This window comes from Pseudophryne corroboree, assembly GCF_028390025.1.
Source record: "Pseudophryne corroboree isolate aPseCor3 chromosome 3 unlocalized genomic scaffold, aPseCor3.hap2 SUPER_3_unloc_9, whole genome shotgun sequence".
Taxonomy (NCBI): Eukaryota; Metazoa; Chordata; class Amphibia; order Anura; family Myobatrachidae; genus Pseudophryne; species Pseudophryne corroboree.
Window position 1 is genome coordinate 603,358 of NW_026967585.1, and position 21,490 is coordinate 624,847.

Sequence of the window (21,490 nt, forward strand, 5' to 3'; positions counted from 1 at the left end):
AAATGTTTTGCACGGAAATCAGATCTTGTTATACTTCAGGGAACCCACACACGTGAGAAGCTATTTTCTTGCTGTGAGTGCGGGAAAAGTTTTACCTGGAAATCCCACCTTGTTATACATCAGAGAAGTCACACAGGTGAAAAGCCATTTCCATGTTCTGAGTGTGGGAAATGTTTTGCACAGAAATCAGATCTTGTTCTACATCACAGAAGTCACACAGGTGAGAAGCCATTTCCATGTTCTGAGTGTGGGAAATGTTTTGCACAGAAATCAGATCTTGTTCTACATCACAGAAGTCACACAGGTGAGAAGCCATTTCCATGTTCTGAATGTGGGAAAGGTTTTGCACAGAAATCAGATCTTGTTATACATCACAGAAGTCACACAGGTAAGAAGCCATTTTCTTGCTCTGAGTGCGGGAAATGTTTTACAAAAAAATCACATCTTGTTACACATCAGAGAAGTCAAACAGGTGAGAAGCTATTTTCTTGCTCTGCGAGAAAAGTTTTACCTGTAAATCGCACCTTGTTATACATCAGAGAAGTCACACAGGTGAAAAGCCATTTCCATGTTCTGAGTGTGGGAAATGTTTTGCACACAAATTACATCTTGTTAAACATCACAGAAGCCACACAGGTGAGAAACCATTTTCTTGCTCGGAGTGTGGGAAATGTTTTACACAAAAATCACATCTTGCTGCACATCGGAGAAGTCACACAGGTGAGAAGCTATTTTCTTGCTGTGAGTGCGGGAAAAGTTTTACCTGGAAATCCCACCTTATACATCAGAGAAGTCACACAGGTGAGAAACCATTTTCTTGCTCGGAGTGTGGGAAATGTTTTACACAGAAATCACATCTTGTTACACATCAGCAAAGTCACACAGGTGAGAAGTCATTTCCATGTTCTGAGTGTGGGAAATGTTTTGCACAGAAATCACATCTTGTTACACATCAGCAAAGTCACACAGGTGAGAAGGCATTTCCTTGTTTTGACTGTGGGAAATGTTTTGCACAGAAATCACATCTTGTTGCACATCAGCAAAGTCACACAGGTGAGAAGCCATTTCCATGTTCTGAGTGTGGGAAATGTTTTGCACAGAAATCACATCTTGTTACACATCAGCAAAGTCACACATGTGAGAAGCCATTTCCATGTTCTGAGTGTGGGAAATATTTTGCACAGAAATCGCATCTTGTTAGACATCAGCAAAGTCACACAGGTGAGAAACCATTTTCTTGCTCCGAGAGCGGAAAATGTTTTACACAAAAATTACATCTTGTTAGACATCAGCGAACTCACACAGGTGAGAGGCCATTTCTATACTCTGAGAAATAAATCAGCTCTTGTTATACATCAGATAAGTCACACAGGTGAGAAAGCATTTCCATGTTCTGAGTGTGGGAAATGTTTTGCACGGAAATCAGATCTTGTTATACATCAGGGAACCCACACACGTGAGAAGCTATTTTCTTGCTGTGAGTGCGGGAAAAGTTTTACCTGGAAATCCCACCTTCTTATACATCAGAGAAGTCACACAGGTGAGAAGCCATTTTCTTGCTCGGAGTGTGGGAAATGTTTTACACCGAAATCACATCTTGTTACACATCAGCAAAGTCACACAGGTGAGAAGTCATTTCCATGTTCTGAGTGTGGGAAATGTTTTGCACAGAAATCATATCTTGTTACACATCAGCAAAGTCACACAGGTGAGAAGCTGTTTTCTTGCTCTGAGTGTGGGAAATGTTTTACACAAAAATCACATCTTGTCAGACATCAGAGAAGTCACACAGGTGAGAAGCCATTTTCATGCCGTGAAATAAATCTGCTCTTGTTGAACATATTCGACATTACCCAAGTACAGAACCATTTAAATCTTCTGGAGTATAATTATCACTGTCATGCAATGTTCCTCAAGGGTCAATCCTATCTCCTATGCTTTATAAAATATACATGCTACCACTGGGTGATATAATCAGACATCATGGCCTGGTCTACCACTGCTATGCTGATGACCTGCTTTTTGCTCCATGGTGGTCATTCTGAGTTGTTCGCTCGTTGCCGATTTTCGCTATATTGCGATTTTCCGCTTACTGCGCATGCGCAATGTCCGCAGTGCGACTGCGCAAAGTAAATTTGCTATGAAGTTAGGTATTTTACTCACGGCATTACGAGGTTTTTTCTTCGTTCTGGTGATCGTAATGTGATTGACAGGAAGTGGGTGTTTCTGGGCGGAAACTAGCCGTTTTATGGGTGTTTGTGAAAAAAAGCTACCATTTCTGGGAAAAACGCGGGAGTGGCTGGAGAAACGGGGGAGTGTCTGGGCGAACGCTGGGTGTGTTTGTGACGTCAAACCAGGAACGAAACTGACAGAAATGATTGCAATGGCAGAGTAAGTCTCGAGCTACTCAGAAACTGCTAAGAAATGTGTACTCGCTATTTTGCTATGCTAACATACACTCCCACAGGGCGGCGGCTTAGCGTGTGCAATGCAGCTAAAAGCAACTTGCAAGCGAACAACTCGGGATGAGGGCCCATGTACTGAGAACCTAATACCAATCCTAAATGGTTGTCTAGCTGAGCGCCAGGGGTGGATGATACCAGTTGGCTGTGACTCAGTCTTTGTGAAACATAATAGAAGCTCCCCAACAAAGGACAAGACTACAGCTTTACCAACCATCTGGATTTATGCTTTGGTGTTCAGAATTGCAAAATACTGATCATGTGCTGAATCTTTGTGTTGTCCTGGTATGTGGCTGACACAGACATCAGGTATCCGCCACATACAAATCCTCATTCTTCCATCTGAAAATCCTCATTCTTCCATCTGTGGACCATAGCCAGAATCAAACACTTGATTCCCTCAGAAGTTCATAGACTACTGCAATGCCATCTACCTGGGTCACCCAGCAAAAGAATTACAGAGCTTGCAGCTAGTACAGAATGCAGCAGCCAGGCTGTTACCTAACCAGCCCGTTCCTGCCACATAACACCCATTCTCTACTCCCTTCACCGGCTGCCTGTAAGATGACAAATCTATTTCATAATTGGCTAAATGACCTTCCCAGCCCAACATTACATGGTCCAAGGTACTAGAAGCAGCTTCTACCTCCTTACTGCCCTGCTTGCTTGCTTCTACAGATGAAGGACTGTTACCAGCAGTACCAAGAATCTCCTGTCATTCATTTATGGGTTGAACTTTTAGTTTTGCAGCCCTGACCATGGAACTCACTGCCTTGCACAGTCCAAGAGGCCTCCACTCTAGAGACCTTCACAAGCAGACTGATGACTGTTACTCACGCTTTTCATTAATGTACCTCTATTTACTTCCTAAATAATACATCCCAAATGCTTAGGTCTTTTTTCTGCTGTTTATTTTGTATCTTGTGCTTTGTGTAAATGTGAATGTCTAATACCAGTTTCCACAATCTGTATTGCTGCACGACAGTATGGCGGCCATTGGAACGTGTTTTCACTTCTAGTTTGCCTAACTTGTTGCAGACACTCATCTTGATAAGGAGTGCTGAGTGTTTTCTGATACAAGATCCTGTCCATATATACCCTGTACATTACCATGTGCATTAGAGTCACCCGGGTTCCATCTGCGGTGGTTTGTTGTATGTTACATCTATATGGTGCGGATACTCCCCTGTATGATTTCATAATAAAAGCTTTTGTTTGCATCTAATTATTGCATTATAGCTTTTATTTTTTATTCTGTTTTATATTCCCGTCTGAGTAATTACGCCATAATGTCTAATCTCGGAGTGGACCCCAGAAGATGTAAAGAAACCTTTATAAGTGTTCCATCATTCTGTTTCGTGTAAGCATACAGGTAAGTGATGGCACGGTGGTCACTGACCGTCACATTCAGGTGGTATAATGGAAGTGGGAATGTCTGGGCTTATTCTAGTCTACTGCAGAAATAAAAAAAAAACTCAGCCTTTATCCTGCTTTAAAAAATTACAAAGCCCATAAATCAAGCTTGGTCGGACAAGACAGAAGCCACATTAATGGTGGCACATCATATGGGCCCTCATTCCGAGTTGTTCGCTCGTTATTTTTTTTTTTGCAACGGAGCGATTAGTCGCTAATGCGCATGCGCAATGTTCGCAGTGCATCTGCGCCAAGTAAATTTGCTAATAAGTTTGGTATTTTACTCACGGCTTTATGAAGAAATTTCTTTGTTCTGGTGATCGGAGTGTGATTGACAGGAAGTGGGTGTTTCTGGGCGGAAACTGGACGTTTTATGTGTGTTCGAAAAAACGCTTGCGTTTCTGGGAAAAACGCGGGAGTGTCTGAAGAAACGGGGGAGTGTCTGGGTGAACGCTGGGTGTGTTTGTGATGTCAAACCAGGAACGAAACTGACTGAACTGATCGCAGTGGCAGAGTAAGTCTCGAGCTACTCAGAAACTGCAAATAAATTTCTATTCACAAATCTGCTAATCTTTCGTTCGCAATTCTGCTAAGCTGAAATACACTCCCAGAGGGTGGCGGCTTAGCGTGTGCAAAGCTGCTAAAAGCAGCTAGCGAGCGAACAACTCGGAATGAGGGCCATAGGCTGAAGACCCATGCTTCTGGGATATATGGCATAACTCACTCTTTGCCCACAAAAACCTTCCTTTCACCATTCACAATGTCCACCATTGCCCCTTCAGAAGGGACACTACTTTCCTTTGCTTTTTCCACCTCCTCCTCTACAGAGCCCAGGACCACCTCCATGACCATTACATGTTAATCTGGAGGCCAGGCACCTTGGAGGTTCATGGCCTGAGATGACCACAGAACCACTAGGTAGTGGGCAAGAAGAATCCACAGCCTCTAGAGCAGGGCTGGCCAAACCGGTCCTCGAGATCTACCAACAGTTCATGTTTTCCAGGCCTCCTGGAGATCTGTAGAATTGTCAGTTAGGAATGAATGCAGCACATCTTAATTAGTAATGACTACACCTGTGCACCAGCTAGGTGGTCTGGAAAATGTGTACTGTTGGTAGATCTCGAGGACTGGTTTGGCCAGCCCTGCTCTAGAGGAACTGGAGAGTCCAAGGATCCACCCCACATGAGGCAGAGAAGTGTCAACCACAGGGACTGGCTCACCAATTTCCTTCCTAAAAGCTGCTCTTTACCCAGTTTGGTACCTGTGGGCTCCCACTCCAATTTCCCTTGAGTGTCCTTACCCTCACTAATCCATTCTACACCTACCAGTTCCTTCCCCTTCCAACCACTCCTCATTTTTAAGCTTTTCACCACCTGCTGTGTGAGTCCCATCAAACCACTCCTCCATTCCTTGACTCATTGGTGTAGCAACCCCCTTCTCCCCACCCCCACCACACTGCTACACTGCAGTTAAGCTGTGAGACTTGCTGCTAGCAGTACTCACTACTCAGCACACACACTCACATCATGATTACACAGCTGTGCCAGAGACCCTGTCTCACTGACAACCAGGACGAGACACTCCCAGAAAGGCATGTATGTATGAGTACGGAGAGAGTGGGCGCAGTGGGGCTGCATCACTGACAACCAGGACGAGACACTCCCAGAAAGGCATGTATGTATGAGTACGGAAAGAGTGGGAGCAGTGGGGCTGCATCACAGACAGCCAGGACGAGACACTCCCAGAAAGTCATGTATGTATGAGTACGGAGTCCCCTCTCCTTCCGTATTGGCTGCCTGGCGCTGCTGTGAATGCTGGGATGCGGTTCCTCCATCCCAGCATTCAAAGCGGCGTTGGGCAGCAATTACAGAAGGAGAGGGGACTGCTGCAGCAGCGCTACTACCAATTACATAGCGCTGCTGCGGCTCCAGTCCCCCTCCCTCCTTCTCCCTTGCCTGCACCGAGGAAGCTGCCAGCACGAGGAGCCTGACTGCCAGCGGGGAGATGGTAAGTATCTCTCTCTTTCTTTCTCTATCCTTTCTGCCGTAATGTGTAAAAAGGGGGACTGTCTGCCGCAATGTGTAAAAAGGGGGACGCTGTCTGCCGTAATGTGTAAAAAGGAGGACTGGCTGCCGCAATGTGTAAAAAGGAGGACGCTGTCTGCCGTACTGTGTAAAAAAGGGGGCGCTGTCTGCTGTAATGTGTAAAACAGGGGACGCTGTCTGCCGTAATGTATAAAAAGGGGGATGCTGTCTGCCGTAATGTGTAAAAAGGGGGACAATGTCTGCCCTTATGTGTAAAAAGGGGGACGCTGTCTGCCGTAATGTGTATAAAGGGGGGACTGGCTGCAGCAATGTGTAAAAAGGAGGATGCTGTCTGCCGTAATGTGTAAAAAGGGGACGCTATCTGCCGTAATGTGTAAAAAGGGGGACTGGCTGCCGCAATGTGTAAAATGGGGGATGCTGTCTGCCGTAATGTGTAAAATGGGGGATGCTGTCTGCCGTAATGTGTAAAAAGGGGGTGCTGTCTGCCATAATGTGTTAAAAAGGTGGACGCTGTCTGCTGTAATGTGTAAAAAGGGGGACTGGCTGCCACAATGTGTAAAAAGGAGGACGCTGTCTGGCGTACTGTGTAAAAATGGGGGCGCTGTCTGCTGTAATGTGAAAAAGGGGACACTGTCTGCCGCAATGTGTAAAAGAGGGGGACGCTGGCTGCCGTAATGTGTAAAAAAGGGGACGCTGTCTGCCGTAATGTGCCAAAAAGGGGACGCTGTCTGCCGTAATGTGTAAAAAAAAAGGGGACGCTGTCTGCCGTATTGTGTAAAAAGGGGAATCTGTCTGCCGTAATGTGAAAAAAGGGCACTACTGTGCAGCGTCATTTGAATAATGGAGACCAGTGTATGAATTGGTGGTATTTTGTGGCCACACCCCTTTCCCGTGAAGCCCAGCCCCTATATTTTTTGCGCACGCCTACGACGCGCACTTCCGCTGGTTTGCATTAAGGGGTGGGGCGCCGATGCTGTTTCTTGCACACATCACTAAAATGTCTAGTTACGGCACTGTTGGGGAGCGTCTGTGTCGAATATACTAGCAAGTCCAGCAGAAGTTACCAGGCTGTGGCCGGAGCACGGGGAGAAAGTAAGGCATGGGTTCTTCTTAGCGGGGGAACACTGACAAAGCCGCACTGTTTTGGAGGAGACTACCAGTCACTGACACGGCTGCCACCTAGGGTGCACCAGCGCAAGGCCTTAGGGATCATAGGCTCCAGAGGTAGTATGAGGCCACAATCCCTGGTATTGGTATCCGTAGTGGGGAGTCAGAGGCGCCCCTGGTCGCCCCTCCCCCTGATTCATGACCAGTTTCTTCCAAGTCTCCCACCATGAACCGTTTTCCCGCTTCTGTCTGAGACGCTGTGTATCTAAAAGGACCCAGTCGCAGCATAGGCGACTGTGACTGGTGCGTCTCTGATCACTGCAGGTTCATGGGGCGAGTGTTTACACTATTAGCGTCTGGATCCGCTCAGCGTTTGCTAACGTATTTATCGGTCCTGGAAGCGGGGTGAGTCTCCCTGTATCCCACTCTATTGAGCCGGGTAACACAGTACTAAGTCTCTATCTACCTTTTGAGTATGAATAGTTGGATAAGTGCCGGATGCATACGAGTCTAATAATTATTACTGTTGTTTCTTTTGCTATGCGTCTGAATACGGTTAAACTCCTATATAAGGTAATAGTTACCTAGTTACATAATTAGTGAGGCTGAAAAGAGGCAAAATGCCCATCGGGTTCAACCTGTATTCTGTGATCAGCTGATCATATTATAATGTACCTGCTGATGTAATGGCTTAGTACCAATTGACAACAATGACTCTTACCACTCTCAGTTTAATGTCACTATTAAATGCTATAACCCTGGATACCCTTTCCTGTTAGAAATTTGTCTAATCAGTTTTTAAATACATTTACAGAGTCTGCCATTGCTACCTGCTTCAGCAGGGAGATTCACATTTTTAATGCTCTTACCGTGAATAACCCTTTCCTACGTTGTATATGGAATTTCCTCTCCTCTAGCCTCAGCGAGTGCCCACGTGTCCCATACAGGGTTATTTTAATAAACAAATCCGCTGCTAGCTCCTTGTGCTGACCCTTTACATATCTGAAGATAATAATGTCACCTCTTAGTCACCACTTTTCTAGTGTATACATATATAACTTAGCAAGCCTTTCCTCGTACTCCAGTGTCTCTAACCCTTTAATCAGTTTAGTAGCCCGCCTTTGAACCCTTTCTAGTTCTCCTGTATCTGTTTTATAATATGGTGCCCAGAACTGAACACAATATTCCAGATACAGACGTACCAATGATTTGTACAGTGGCAGGATTACATCCTCGTCCCTTGTCTCAATGCCCCGTTTTATGCATGCGAGCACCTTGCCTTTTTTTGCTGCATTTTGACATTGTATACTGTAAGCCTATTATCCATGAGCACCCCCAAATCTTTTTCCACTACAGTTATACCTATAATATCCCCATTTAGAGTGTACAATACTTGTGTGTTTTTTTTCCAAAATGCATCATTTTGCATTTTTCTATATTGAACCTCATTCCCCATTTAGACGCCCAGGCTTCAAGTATAAATAAGTAATTCTGTAGAGACTCCACATCACTATCTGAATGAATTACGTTACACAGTTTAGTATCATCCATAAAGATTGACACTGTGCTTTCCAGGACTATTCCTAGATTGTTGATAAATATATTGAATAGTATCGCGCCAAGTACGGACCCTTGTGGTATTCTGCTGACTACTGGTGCCCAGCTGGAGAACATCCCGTTCACCATTACTCGTTGTAAAGCCAATTACCTATCCATGTACAAATAGTATATCCTAGACCAAGTTCCCTTAATTTGATCAGTCTCCTGTGAGGCACTGTATCGAAGGCGCGAGTAACCTCACTGCTGACCGCAAAGTTCCCACCATTGAGGATAATGGAGCGGGTCTCAGAATTCGGGGAAAGGGGTCCCATGTGTAAACATGGGACCCCTTTCAGAGCGTGGTCCAGGTAAATGTGGTTTGTTTTTTTGCCAAGTACGTAGATTACAAAAAAGAAGAGGAGAGATGCTACACTGAATTTTGGTGAATATAATTTTATTTTCAGGTACACCATGGATTCTACTTGGAGAAGTGGACCGAGCCTCGTGTGAACATAGGTAAGTATGTGTGTGTCAGCATGTATGTAATAAAGTTTTACTTGCACGGTGTGCGTGTACTGTTTTTGTTTGGGTATTTTTTTTGTAGTAGAACTACCGGTACCAGCGGGCCCATTCCCCCCCCCGCATGCTGGTACTTGTGGTTCTCCAAGTACCAGCTTGCGGGGGAGGCTTGCCAGGACTTGTAGTTCTACTACAAAAAACAATATTCTTTCTTTGTGTCAGTTGGCTATCAGCCTCCCATCCACAGCCCATGGATGAGGGGAACAGCCTCGGGCTTCACCCCCGGCCCTCGGGTGGAGGGGGGAACCTTTGATTTACCCTCCAGGGTACCCCAGTCAGGGGTGACTAGTTGGGGATTTAATGCCACGGCCGCAGGGACCTATATAAAAGTGTCCCCTGGCTGTGGCATTATCTCTCCAGCTAGTGGAGCCCGGTGCTGGTGTTAAAAATACGGGGGGCCCCTACATCTTTTGTCCCCTGTATTTTTTGCACCAGGACCGGACGCAGAGCCCGGTGCTGGTTCTAAAAATACGGGGGATCCCCTGTCAATTTCCCCCCCGTATTTTTACAACCAGGACCGACTCAAAGAGCCCGAGGCTGGTTATGCTTAGGAGGGGGGACCCCACACATTTTTTTTCTTGGTTTTAACCCATTCCCACCCCTTCCCACTGAAAACCATGCTCTCTCTATTTTAGTCAGTTAAAAAAATATATAAATAATACTTGTGGCTCCTAATAGACAAACCAGGTACATAATCCATTCTAATATAAATAGATATGCTATTAGCAATAAAAAAAAAACACAAAAAATACATGTTTTTACATTTTTTATTAGATTCCACCAGCAAAGTGAGGCGGAATGAAATTGACAAAATGACTGTTGAAAAGGACTGTTGTCGAATCGACTTTCTTCAATTGAATATACTTTTGTCGAAAAGCCGCATTTTTACCACTGCAGACATGTCGAATTTAACAACTGTCAAATTTCAAAAAGTCGAATCTGAAACGTCCGTTTCTTTGTCGAAAAGTACTGTATTGCATTGTCGAATTTAAAATGCCCCGATTTTTTACATTTGCGGCAATTCGACCGCAATTACATATACCCCATCATTACAGTACTGCCAGCAGGAGAACTGTAACAAATGTGTTACACCGCAGCCTGCTCTCCCTGTGTGAAGGGAAGGATTTAAGCCGTATCAGCTACAATCAATGTCAGAGTATGTAGCAATTGGATAAGCAACAATGTATAAATAAATCAGCTACAGTGAGGTTCTTTTCAATCCACCTTTCAATAACAGGCTTTTACATGATATGTGCTTCTACTACTTCATTTATATATATATTTTTTTTAAATCTGTTTATTAGGATTTTCACATAATATAAATTCAATATGAAACAACGAAGTAGCAGACAATGGAGATTATGAAGTTAAGGCTAAAGTTGACAAATACATTATAGTCTGTTAAGAGGGGGACAGTTCAGATCCGTAGAATCTAGACTTGTGGACTCCAAACCATAAATCCGTATTTTGTCACAAGATTATTGCACTAACATTAACCAAGGGATATAGTGTTTATGTAAATCTGTCTTGTACATCAAAACTGTGGGGTCAAAACCGTAGGGGTCTCCATCAACGCTTTATCATCAGAATCATAAAGAAAGGTGTATACACCTCTAGAACCAGATTACCTTTTCGTAAATAACAATAAACATAATAATGAGGTTCGATTCTTTTGGAATTCGGTATCCTGACATATATATAACACTAAACAGAGGAAAGAGAAAAGAAAGAGAAGTAAAAAGTGAGTGCTCAAAAGGGAAGGGGAAGGGGAAGAGGAGGGTAACACATGAGGGTGAATGATTGGGGAATATAAGGATGTCCTATCTATAAATATATAGTGAGAAGAATCGCAATTGATGTAGTAGCACAATTATAGGAAACATGGTGTTCTTGTCCCAAAGGTACTAGTAGATATTAGTGTGGAGGGTCACGGCAAGGTGTCTTCCAATAATTTCCTATGCAAGAACCATTTTGTGTGTTCAAAACCTTAAATATTTGAGTCTGTGTGGTCTGATCCCGTGAATCAATATATAGACCCCATTTTTTATAAAAGGTTTTAATCCCTGATTCAATATTAATTTGGGCCGATTTTCTGTCATAGTATAAGATCTGCAAAAGTTTACTGTGCACCTCCGTCAGAGTCGGGGATGTGGACAAGAGCCAGTGAGACAGGATATTTTTTTTTGATACCGTTACTAGGATGGTTAGAAATGGTTGTATTTTCCATCTCCCTGGTCCTAAGTCCCATTCTGAGAAATTTGCACACAGGCAAGATAGCGGTGTCGCTTCCACATGGATGTGTAATAGCTGGTTAATAAAGGCCATTACTTTATGCCAGAAGCGGCGGATCAGACCACACTCCCAAAACATGTGATAAAACGAGGCTACACTGACATGACATTTGGGACATTCCCCAGATTCCGTGGGATTAAATCGGGCATGTTGTGTGGGGGAAATATATGCCCTCTGTAGGGTGCGAAGATGTACCTCCTGTAAGTACGGGGAGGCTAAGGCTTTCAGAGAGGAGATATAGTGCTCACTGAGTTGCTGATGGGAAGTTAGACTGGGTATATCTTTTCGCCATTGGTCTAATAATCTATTCCATCTGTGTTCTGTTGATCTAGAAGTCAGGATGTTATATATCTGTCTGATGCGTGTGGGTCCAACTCTGTGTGCAGCAAGTGAAAGTGACAGTGGGGTGGAAAGAGAAGAGTTGTCTTGGGGGTGGTTATGTTTGGGATTTGTGGGGTTTAAATAGTGTCTGACTTGTAGGTACATGTAAAAGTGGGTGTGAGGTAGGTTGAACTTCTCTTGGAGGAAGGAAAAAGACCGCATTGAGCCTCCCGGATCAAAGACCCTGGAGGAGTTAGAGGGACCCTTCTCTTTCCAGAGTCGGTAATTAGGATTAATAAGAGATGGGGGAAATGCAGGGTTGCCCCATAGTGGGATGCATTGTGAGATTTCTGGATTACTCCTGAATTTTTTGTGTAGGGAGCGCCAGTTATAATAGATATCATGGAAAAGGGGATTATTGCGAATTGATGAGGGGATCAAAGAAGGTTTACAAAGTAAGGTAAGGTAGACACACCAGGTGGGGTAAAACAAATGATTGAGGATCTAGGTAGACTAGAGGAATGGTCAAGAGTCTGGCAGTTACAGTTTAATGCCAAAAAATGCAAAATCATGCACTTGGGTCTCAAAAATCCTAAAGCTAAATACAGTATTAATGGCACTATACTGGAAACTACTGAGGAGGAAAGGGATCTAGGAGTCACTATTTCAGATGACTTAAAAGCAGGTAAGCAATGTAACAAGGCAATGAGGAAGGCTAGTCAGATGCTTGGCTGCATTGGGAGAGGAATCAGCAGCAGAAAGAAAGAAGTAATAATGCCACTGTATAGGTCATTGGTACGACCTCATCTAGAATACTGTATTCAGTTCTGGAGGCCATATCTTCAAAAGGATATTAATACATTAGAAACTGTACAAAGGAGGGCAACTAAAATGGTGCATGGCCTACATCACACAACATACCCAGAAAGACTAAGAAATCTCAATATGTATAGTTTGGAGCAGAGAAGGGAAAGGGGGGACATGATAGAAATTTTCAAATATATGAAGGGTATTAACAAAGTCCAGGAGGGAAACATTCTCCAAATGAAGAGAAGCAATAGGACACGAGGACATGCACTGAGACTGGAGGGGGGGAGGTTCAGGGGAAATTTGCGGAAAAATTATTTCACAGAAAGGGTAGTGGACAAGTGGAATAGCCTCCCATCAGAGGTGGTAGAGGCTAAGACAGTAGAGCAATTTAAACATGCATGGGATAGACATAAGGATATCCTTACAAAGAAATAAGGATCAAATAAGGTCAGTGATAAAAAATAATATAAAAAAAATAAAAATAAGGGGCAGACTAGATGGGCCAAGTGGTTCTTATCTGCCGACAAATTCTATGTTTCAAAGTAGCAGAGCTCCCGGGGAATAAGGAGCGAACAAGGCCTCATCCAGTGCGGAGTCAGTGAAGAGTTCCCTATCAAACAGCCAGTCAGCAGCGAAACGAAACAGCGAAGCCATTGAATAAGACGAGTAATCAGGGACCCCGAACCCACCCTCCAACTTAGGAGCCATCAGCTTGTCTAAAGCTATGAATGATTTTTTTTCCTTTCCACAAGAATCTTGACATAATTTTCCGTAGGTATTGAATGTCTCGATTATTAAGTCGGATTGGGAGCATTTGCATAAGGTAAAACAGTTTGGGGAAGATTATGTTTTGTAACACTGCTATCCTCCCCAACAGTGACAAGGGAAGTCATTTCCAACTATCCAAAAGTGTTGTTACTCGTGCCAGGCTAGGGGAGTAATTCTCCTCATACAATCTAGACAGATTCCCGGGATTTGGATCCCTAGGTATGTGATTTTTGTGGGGGCAATTTTGAAAGAAAGCGATGAAAGGAGATCTGATAGGACATTTGTAGTGGGGCCTAAGAGTAAAATGTCTGATTCAGCTACATTACTCCTATATCCTGCCCTATTTCCAAATGTCTGAATCAGGCCCAGAATCTCTGGGATGGAGGTCACTGGGTCTGAGACAAACAAGAGCATGTCATCGGCAAAAAGGGCCAGGCGGAGATCCACGTCCCCCATTTTGATTCCTTTAAATCTTGGGGATTGTCATAAGGCTATCGCCAGAGGCTCCAGCGCTATGGCGAAGAGTAAGGGTGACAGGGGGCATCCCTGTCTGGTTCCTCTATGTATCTCAAAAGCTGGGGATAGAACTCCATTACACCAGACCTGCGTCCGAGGAGTAGTGTAAAGGAGTTTCAGGAGATTTACAAAAGGGGCAGGAAAGCCAAAAAGTGAAAGAGAAGAGAAAAGGTGATCCCAGTCACCCAGATCGAACGCTTTTTCTGCGTCAAGAGATAGGATAAATGGGTGAGTGGCGAGAGAAAAAGAGGAGGAGGAAGCATAGATAGCTGACAGGACCCGTCGTACGTTGACCTCAGAGTGTCTTCGCCAGATAAATCCTGTTTGGTCCTTATGTATAATATGAGGGAGTAAATGTTTAATCCGATCCGCTAATATTTTGGTAAGTAACTTGTAATCGAGATTCAGTAAAGAGATTGGGCGGTATGATCCCGGCTGAGAGAGGTCCTTCCCGGGTTTAGGAAGAACCTTGAGAATGGCTGTATTAAAATGTCTGGAAAGAGTGTCAGTGGTCAAAACCGCATTCAGGACCGACACCAAAGTCTCACCAAAATGACATTTCTGACTTCTTCAAGTGTGATGGGATCTAGCAATGATTGAACCATATTGGGGAGTAATCGTGGAACAGGAAGTGTGTCCCAAAAGGTAGAGGGCCATGGGGAGACTGTAGGGGGAGATTCGGGCAAAGGAGGTGGAGTTGGGGAGTATAGGCCTTCATAAAAGGATCTCAAAATGTCAGAGATTTCTTGGTTAGTAGTGGTTAGCGCACCAGTGGATGTGCGAAGTGGGTGCGTGAACCATTTAGTAAAGTCGTCAATAATTTTCCAGTTCTATTGCCAAATTTAAAGAATTTATAATTTACGGAAAAGGAGAATCTACTTCCCATAGATGACATGAATTCGTCAAAATGAGTTTTAGAGTTAAGATAAATGAGGCGGTTTTGTGGGGTAGGGGAGGATTTGTATTGCTGGTAGGCTGTTGACAGGGGCCTCTGAAACTCTAAATATTGAGTGGCATATTTTTTATTATTAGCTGAGACGTATGATATATCATCACCCCGGAGAACTGATTTCGCAGTCATCCAGAACAATATAGGAACTTCTTCTAGATGGGATACATTATTAGTCAGAAAAGATTCCCAGGAGGATTCCAATTTCTGTTGGAATTTTAGGGAGTTTGCGAGATATGACGGGAACCGCCATAATTTAGGAGATGGGGAGGAGACATTTGGAAAGTGAAGGGTCGCAGTTACCAGGGCATGATTCGAGAGGGCTATGGTCTCAATTTGGGAGTCAGACACATGAGGAAGTAAAGAATGGGATAATAAAATGTAATCTATCCTGGATAGTGTGTGATGTGCAGCGGAGAGGCATGTGTATTCTTTTTCTGTGGGGTGCAGAGCCCTCCAGATATCTACTGCTTGTAATCTTTCTGCTAAAAAGGGAACTCCAAGTTTGGGCAGTGTGAGATGTCTCGCGGGAAGATGAGACCTATCTAGATAGGAGGAAGAGATAAGGTTAAAATCACCACCTAGGAGCAAAGGTTCTGTTAAAAAGGGGGTCAATTTAGCTAGTAGAGACTGAAAAAACATCTTGTTATAAACATTAGGAGCGTAAACGTTGCATATGGTGTACATTTTACCATTAATCTTTGCAGATAATATAACATAACGACCATCTGGGTCAGTTAAAGTGGAAACCACCTCCGTGAGAATATGACTTTTTACCAATACGACAACACCCCTAGCTTTAGAATTATATGAGCTAAAACCCAGTACCTGCCAGTTTAAGGTGTTCAATTTCACCGTCTCCTCCTGTGTGAGGTGCGTTTCCTGCAGGAAAGCCAGATCTATCCGTTGTTTGTTGAGATAAAGGATTATTTTCTGTCTCTTCACTGGGGAGTTAAATCCCCCTACATTCCAAGTTCCCACTACTAAGTCAGGTATGTTGTCGTGTCAAAGATTAAACATATACACCAACCACTATCAGCTTTATCCAGATAATGACAGTCACATCCTGGGAGGGGGGTAGGTGAGAGGGGGGAGGATAGAGACAATATAAGGGGGGGAGAAGCATTAGAAAAGAAAAAAGTAAACAACGGGTCGTACAATATGATAAACATTACCGTACTAATAACCATTTTAGCATTGACCAGTGACCTCCGGCTAACGGTCATATACAAGGACCAATAACAGTGGCCACGTGTATGAGCGTTAGAGGACATGAAAGCAATAGTGAGGTAGGATTTCCCCCACCACCGTCCTCTCATAAGTATCTATGCCCGCCCGAGAAGAAAAGTGAAGAGTCCCCATATATAAACTAATCTGTGAGGAGCAATATGTCACGAGTGGCAATCAGGGAGTGGGGATTACCAAAAGATAACTTCAGCTATCGCTGCAGACTAGAAATATGTCCAGCTAAATTGTACATCACTCTGTATGAGATAATCTCATATCTAAGTGAGCTGAGTTATCTATATTCCTAGATGCAATCGTGTGAAGAAAATACAGAGAAATGGGTTCAACAGAAATGCGGACAACAGGTGTCAAGCCGTGTGTTCCCTTTGTCAAGCTGTAATAAGTAGGGGTAAGGACGTTAACCACCTCGGAACATCCTCCCTTATACGTCACCTGCAGCGCATTCATAATAAGTCAGTGACAAGTTCAAAAACTTTTGGCGACAGCGGAAGCAGTCCACTGACCAGTAAATCCCTTCCTCTTGTAACCAAGCTCACGCAAACCACCCCACCAACTCCCTCAGTGTCAATATCCTTCTTCCCCAGGAATGCCAATAGTCCTGCAGGCCATGTCACTGGCAATTCTGACGAGTCCTCTCCTGCCTGGGATTCCTCCGATGCATCCTTGCGTGTAACGCCTACTGCTGCTGGCGCTGTTGTTGCTGCTGGGAGTCGATGGTCATCCCAGAGGGGAAATCGTAAGACCACTTTTACTACTTCCACCAAGCAATTGACTGTCCAACAGTCCTTTGCGAGGAAGATGAAATATCAGAGCAGTCATCCTGCTGCAAAGCGGATAACTGAGGCCTTGGCATCCTGGGTGGTGAGAAACGTGGTTCCGGTATCCATCATTACTGCAGAGCCAACTAGAGACTTGTTGGAGGTACTGTGTCCCCGGTACCAAATACCATCTAGGTTCCATTTCTCTAGGCAGGCGATACCGAAAATGTACACAGACCTCAGAAAAAGAGTCACCAGTGTCCTAAAAAATGCAGTTGTACCCAATGTCCACTTAACCATGGACATGTGGACAAGTGGAGCAGGGCAGGCTCAGGACTATATGACTGTGACAGCCCACTGGGTAGATGTATGGACTCCCGCCGCAAGAACAGCAGCGGCGGCACCAGTAGCAGCATCTCGCAAACGCCAACTCTTTCCTAGGCAGGCTACGCTTTGTATCACCGCTTTCCAGAATACAGCTGAAAACCTCTTATGGCAACTGAGGAAGATCATCGCGGAATGGCTTACCCCAATTGGACTCTCCTGTGGATTTGTGGCATCGGACAACGCCAGCAATATTGTGTGTGCATTAAATCTGGGCAAATTGCAGCACGTCCCATGTTTTGCACATACCTTGAATTTGGTGGTGCAGAATTATTTAAAAAACGACAGGGGCGTGCAAGAGATGCTGTCGGTGGCCAGAAGAATTGCGGGACACTTTCGGCGTACAGAAGACTGGAGCACCACCAAAAACGCCTGAACCTGCCCTGCCATCATCTGAAGCAGGAGGTGGTAACGAGGTGGAATTCAACCCTCTATATGCTTCAGAGGTTGGAGGAGCAGCAAAAGGCCATTCAAGCCTATATAACTGAGCACGATATAGGAGGTGGAATGCACCTGTCTCAAGCGCAGTGGAGAATGATTTCAACGTTGTGCAAGGTTCTGCAACCTTTTGAACTTGCCACACGTGAAGTCAGTTCAGACACTGCCAGCCTGAGTCAGGTCATTCCCCTCATCAGGCTTTTGCAGAAGAAGCTGGAGACATTGAAGGAGGAGCTAACACAGAGCGATTCCGCTAGGCATGTGGGACTTGTGGATGGAGCCCTTAATTCGCTTAACAAGGATTCACGGGTGGTCAATCTGTTGAAATCAGAGCACTACATTTTGGCCACCGTGCTCGATCCTAGATTTAAAACCTACCTTGGATCTCTCTTTCCGGCAGACACAAGTCTGCTGGGGTTCAAAGACCTGCTGGTGAGAAAATTGTCAAGTCAAGCGGAACGCGACCTGTCAACATCTCCTCCTTCACATTCTCCCGCAACTGGGGGTGCGAGGAAAAGGCTCAGAATTCCGAGCCCACCCGCTGGCGGTGATGCAGGGCAGTCTGGAGCGACTGCTGATGCTGACATCTGGTCCGGACTGAAGGACCTGACAACGATTACGGACATGTCGTCTACTGTCACTGCATATGATTCTCTCCCCATTGAAAGAATGGTGGAGGATTATATGAGTGACCGCATCCAAGTAGGCACGTCAGACAGTCCGTACTTATACTGGCAGGAAAAAGGGGCAATTTGGAGGCCCTTGCACAAACTGGCTTTATTCTACCTAAGTTGCCCTCCCACAAGTGTGTACTCCGAAAGAGTGTTTAGTGCCGCCGCTCACCTTGTCAGCAATCGGCATACGAGGTTACATCCAGAAAATGTGGAGAAGATGATGTTCATTAAAATGAATTATAAATCAATTCCTCCGTGTAGACATTGACCAGCAGCAATTGCCTCCACAAAGTACACAGGGAGCTGAGATGGTGGATTCCAGTGGGGACGAATTGATAATCTGTGAGGAGGGGGATGTACACGGTGATATATCGGAGGATGATGATGAGGTGGACATCTTGCCTCTGTAGAGCCAGTTTGTGCAAGGAGAGATTAATTGCTTCTTTTTTGGTGGGGGTCCAAACCAACCCGTCATTTCAGTCACAGTCGTGTGGCAGACCCTGTCACTGAAATGATGGGTTGGTTAAAGTGTGCATGTCCTGTTTATACAACATAAGGGTGGGTGGGTGGGAGGGCCCAAGGACAATTCCATCTTGCACCTCTTTTTTCTTTCATTTTTCTTTGCGTCATGTGCTGTTTGGGGAGTGTTTTTTGGAAGGGCCAGGTGTTTGTGTCGGCCACTAGGGTCGCTTATCTTAGTCACACAGCTACCTAATTGCGACTCTTTTTTTCTTTGCGTCATGTGCTGTTTGGGGAGTGTTTTTTGGAAGGGCCATCCTGCGTGACACTGCAGTGACACTCCTAGATGGGCCAGGTGTTTGTGTCGGCCACTAGGGTCGCTTATCTTAGTCACACAGCTACCTCATTGCGCCTCTTTTTTTCTTTGCGTCATGTGCTGTTTGGGGAGTGTTTTTTTGGAAGGGCCATCCTGCGTGACACTGCAGTGCCACTCCTAGAAGGGCCAGGTGTTTGTGTCGGCCACTTGGGTCGCTGAGCTTAGTCATCCAGCGACCTCGGTGCAAATTTTAGGACTAAAAATAATATTTTGAGGTGTGAGGTGTTCAGAATAGACTGAAAATGAGTGGAAATTATGGTTATTGAGGTTAATAATACTTTGGGATCAAAATGACCCCCAAATTCTATGATTTAAGCTGTTTTTTAGGGTTTTTTGAAAAAAACACCCGAATCCAAAACACACCCGAATCCGACAAAAAAAAAATCGGTGAGGTTTTGCCAAAACGCGTTCGAACCCAAAACACGGCCGCGGAACCGAACACAAAACCCGAAAAATTTCCGGTGCTCATCACTAGTAAATATAGATAAGATACCACTAAAACAAATGGACAATGGAGAGGCCAAGCTAAGATGTATACTTGTGAATGCAAGAAGCCTATCGGGTAAAATGGGGGAATTGGAATGGCTTGTATCAAAGTCTCAGTATGATATTATAGGTATTACGGAAACATGGTGGGACGACTCTCATGACTGGGTTGGGAATTTGGAGGGATATTTTAGACAGGCACTAAACGAGATTGATTGGGAAGTTTTGTTTCATGGTAAAGACACAACGGTAATGTGGGTAGCTTTAAAAGGGTTGCTTGATAGCAATATTCACAAATTCATTCCCATGAGCATATTCACAAATTCATTCCCATGAGCAGTAAACGCAGGAGTACTAAAAACAAACCAATGTGGCTTAATAAGGGGGTCAAAGAAGCAATGGCTAAAAAGAGGCGTGCTTTCAAAACATTTAAATCTAATGGAGGGAAGGAGTCATTCCAGCATTACAAGGAATGCAATAAAAAATGCAAAAAAGTAATAATTGCAGCAAAATTGTAAATAAAAAGCAAATCGCTATAGAGAGTAAAAACAATCCTAAAAAGTTTTATAAATACATAAACAGTAAAAAGTTAAAGGAGAACGTAGGCCCATTAAAAGATGAATTGGGAGCTTTGATAAACAATGATAAAATAAAAGCGGAAATACTGAACAATTTTTTTCCTCAGTATTCACCAGGGAGGATCAGTCAGAGAAAGTAGTGCATAAAGATAGTGAAGGTAATGACTCTTGGCTGGATACTTGTTGTCCTGGAGAGACTAAGCAAAATAAAGATCCCAATACTTGATTTTCCACAGTTCAATCAGATCAGGCAAGGTACCTAAGGATTGGCGCATAGCGGAGGTAGTGCCTTTATTTAAAATGGGAACTTAAAATAATCCTGGTAATTATAGACCAGTTAGCTTAACCTCTATAGTGGGCAAATTATTGGAAGGTATTTTGAGGGATAGCATAGAGGATTATCTGCAGGTTAATAAGATTATTAGCAAAAGTCAGCATGGGTTTGTAAGGGACAGATCATGTCAAACTAACAATTAGCTTCTACGAGGAAGTGAGCGAGAATCTTGATCAGGGAAAAGCAGTGGAGGTGGTGTATTTAGATTTTGCAAAAGCCTTCAAAACAGTTCCTCACAGGAGACTGATCATCAAATTAAGGGAACTTAGTCTAGGATATACTATTTGTACATGGCTAGGTAATTGGCTGGATAACAGAGTACGAGTAATGGTAAATGGGATGTTCTACAGCTGGGCACCAGTAGTTAGCGGAATACCACAAGGGTCCATACTTGGCCCGCTACTGTTCAATATATTTAGCAACAATCTAGGAATAGTCCTGGAAAGCACAGTGTCAATCTTTGTGGATGATTCTAAGCTGTGTAAGGTAATTAATTCAGATAGCGATGTGGAGTCTCTACAAAATGACTTATTTAAACTTGAAGCCTGGGCGTCTAAATGGGGAATGAGGTTCAATGTAGAAAAATGCAAAATTATGCATTTTGGGGAAAAACACAATATTGTGTTAAATTTTTGGCACCATATTATAAAAAAGATATGAGAACTAGAAAGGGTTCAAAGGCGGGCTACTAAATTGAATAAAGGGTTAGAGTCTCTGGAGTACGCAGCAACTAAGAGGAGACATTAATATCTACAAATATGTAAAGGGTCAGCACAAGGAGCTAGCAGCGGATTTGTGTAGTAGAATAACCCTGTATAGGACACGTGGGCACTCGCTGAGGTATTTTTAGGTATGTACACTCAGTTTTGGGATCCAGGTATGCTGCATGTTGGGGGTGGTATACAGGGAGGGGGGAAGGGGAGGGTGTTGGGTTATATTTATTTTTTGAGCGGA

The 21,490-nt window shown here is 44.1% G+C and overlaps 1 protein-coding gene and 1 pseudogene across 1 annotated transcript in view; one reads left to right on the top strand and one right to left on the bottom strand.

Annotated features, from left to right (window-relative positions):
• Positions 1-3,687, top strand: part of LOC134984881 (zinc finger protein 432-like) — a 55,015-nt gene extending 51,328 nt beyond the window's left edge. The window contains exon 7 of the mRNA XM_063950358.1: positions 137-3,687. Within this exon, the coding sequence (XP_063806428.1) occupies positions 137-1,974 (1,838 nt within the window). The 3' untranslated portion in view covers positions 1,975-3,687. The remainder of the gene's footprint in view (positions 1-136) is intronic.
• The window catches only part of LOC134984880 (zinc finger protein 850-like), a 213,417-nt pseudogene that overhangs the window by 83,024 nt on the left and 108,903 nt on the right, over positions 1-21,490 (bottom strand).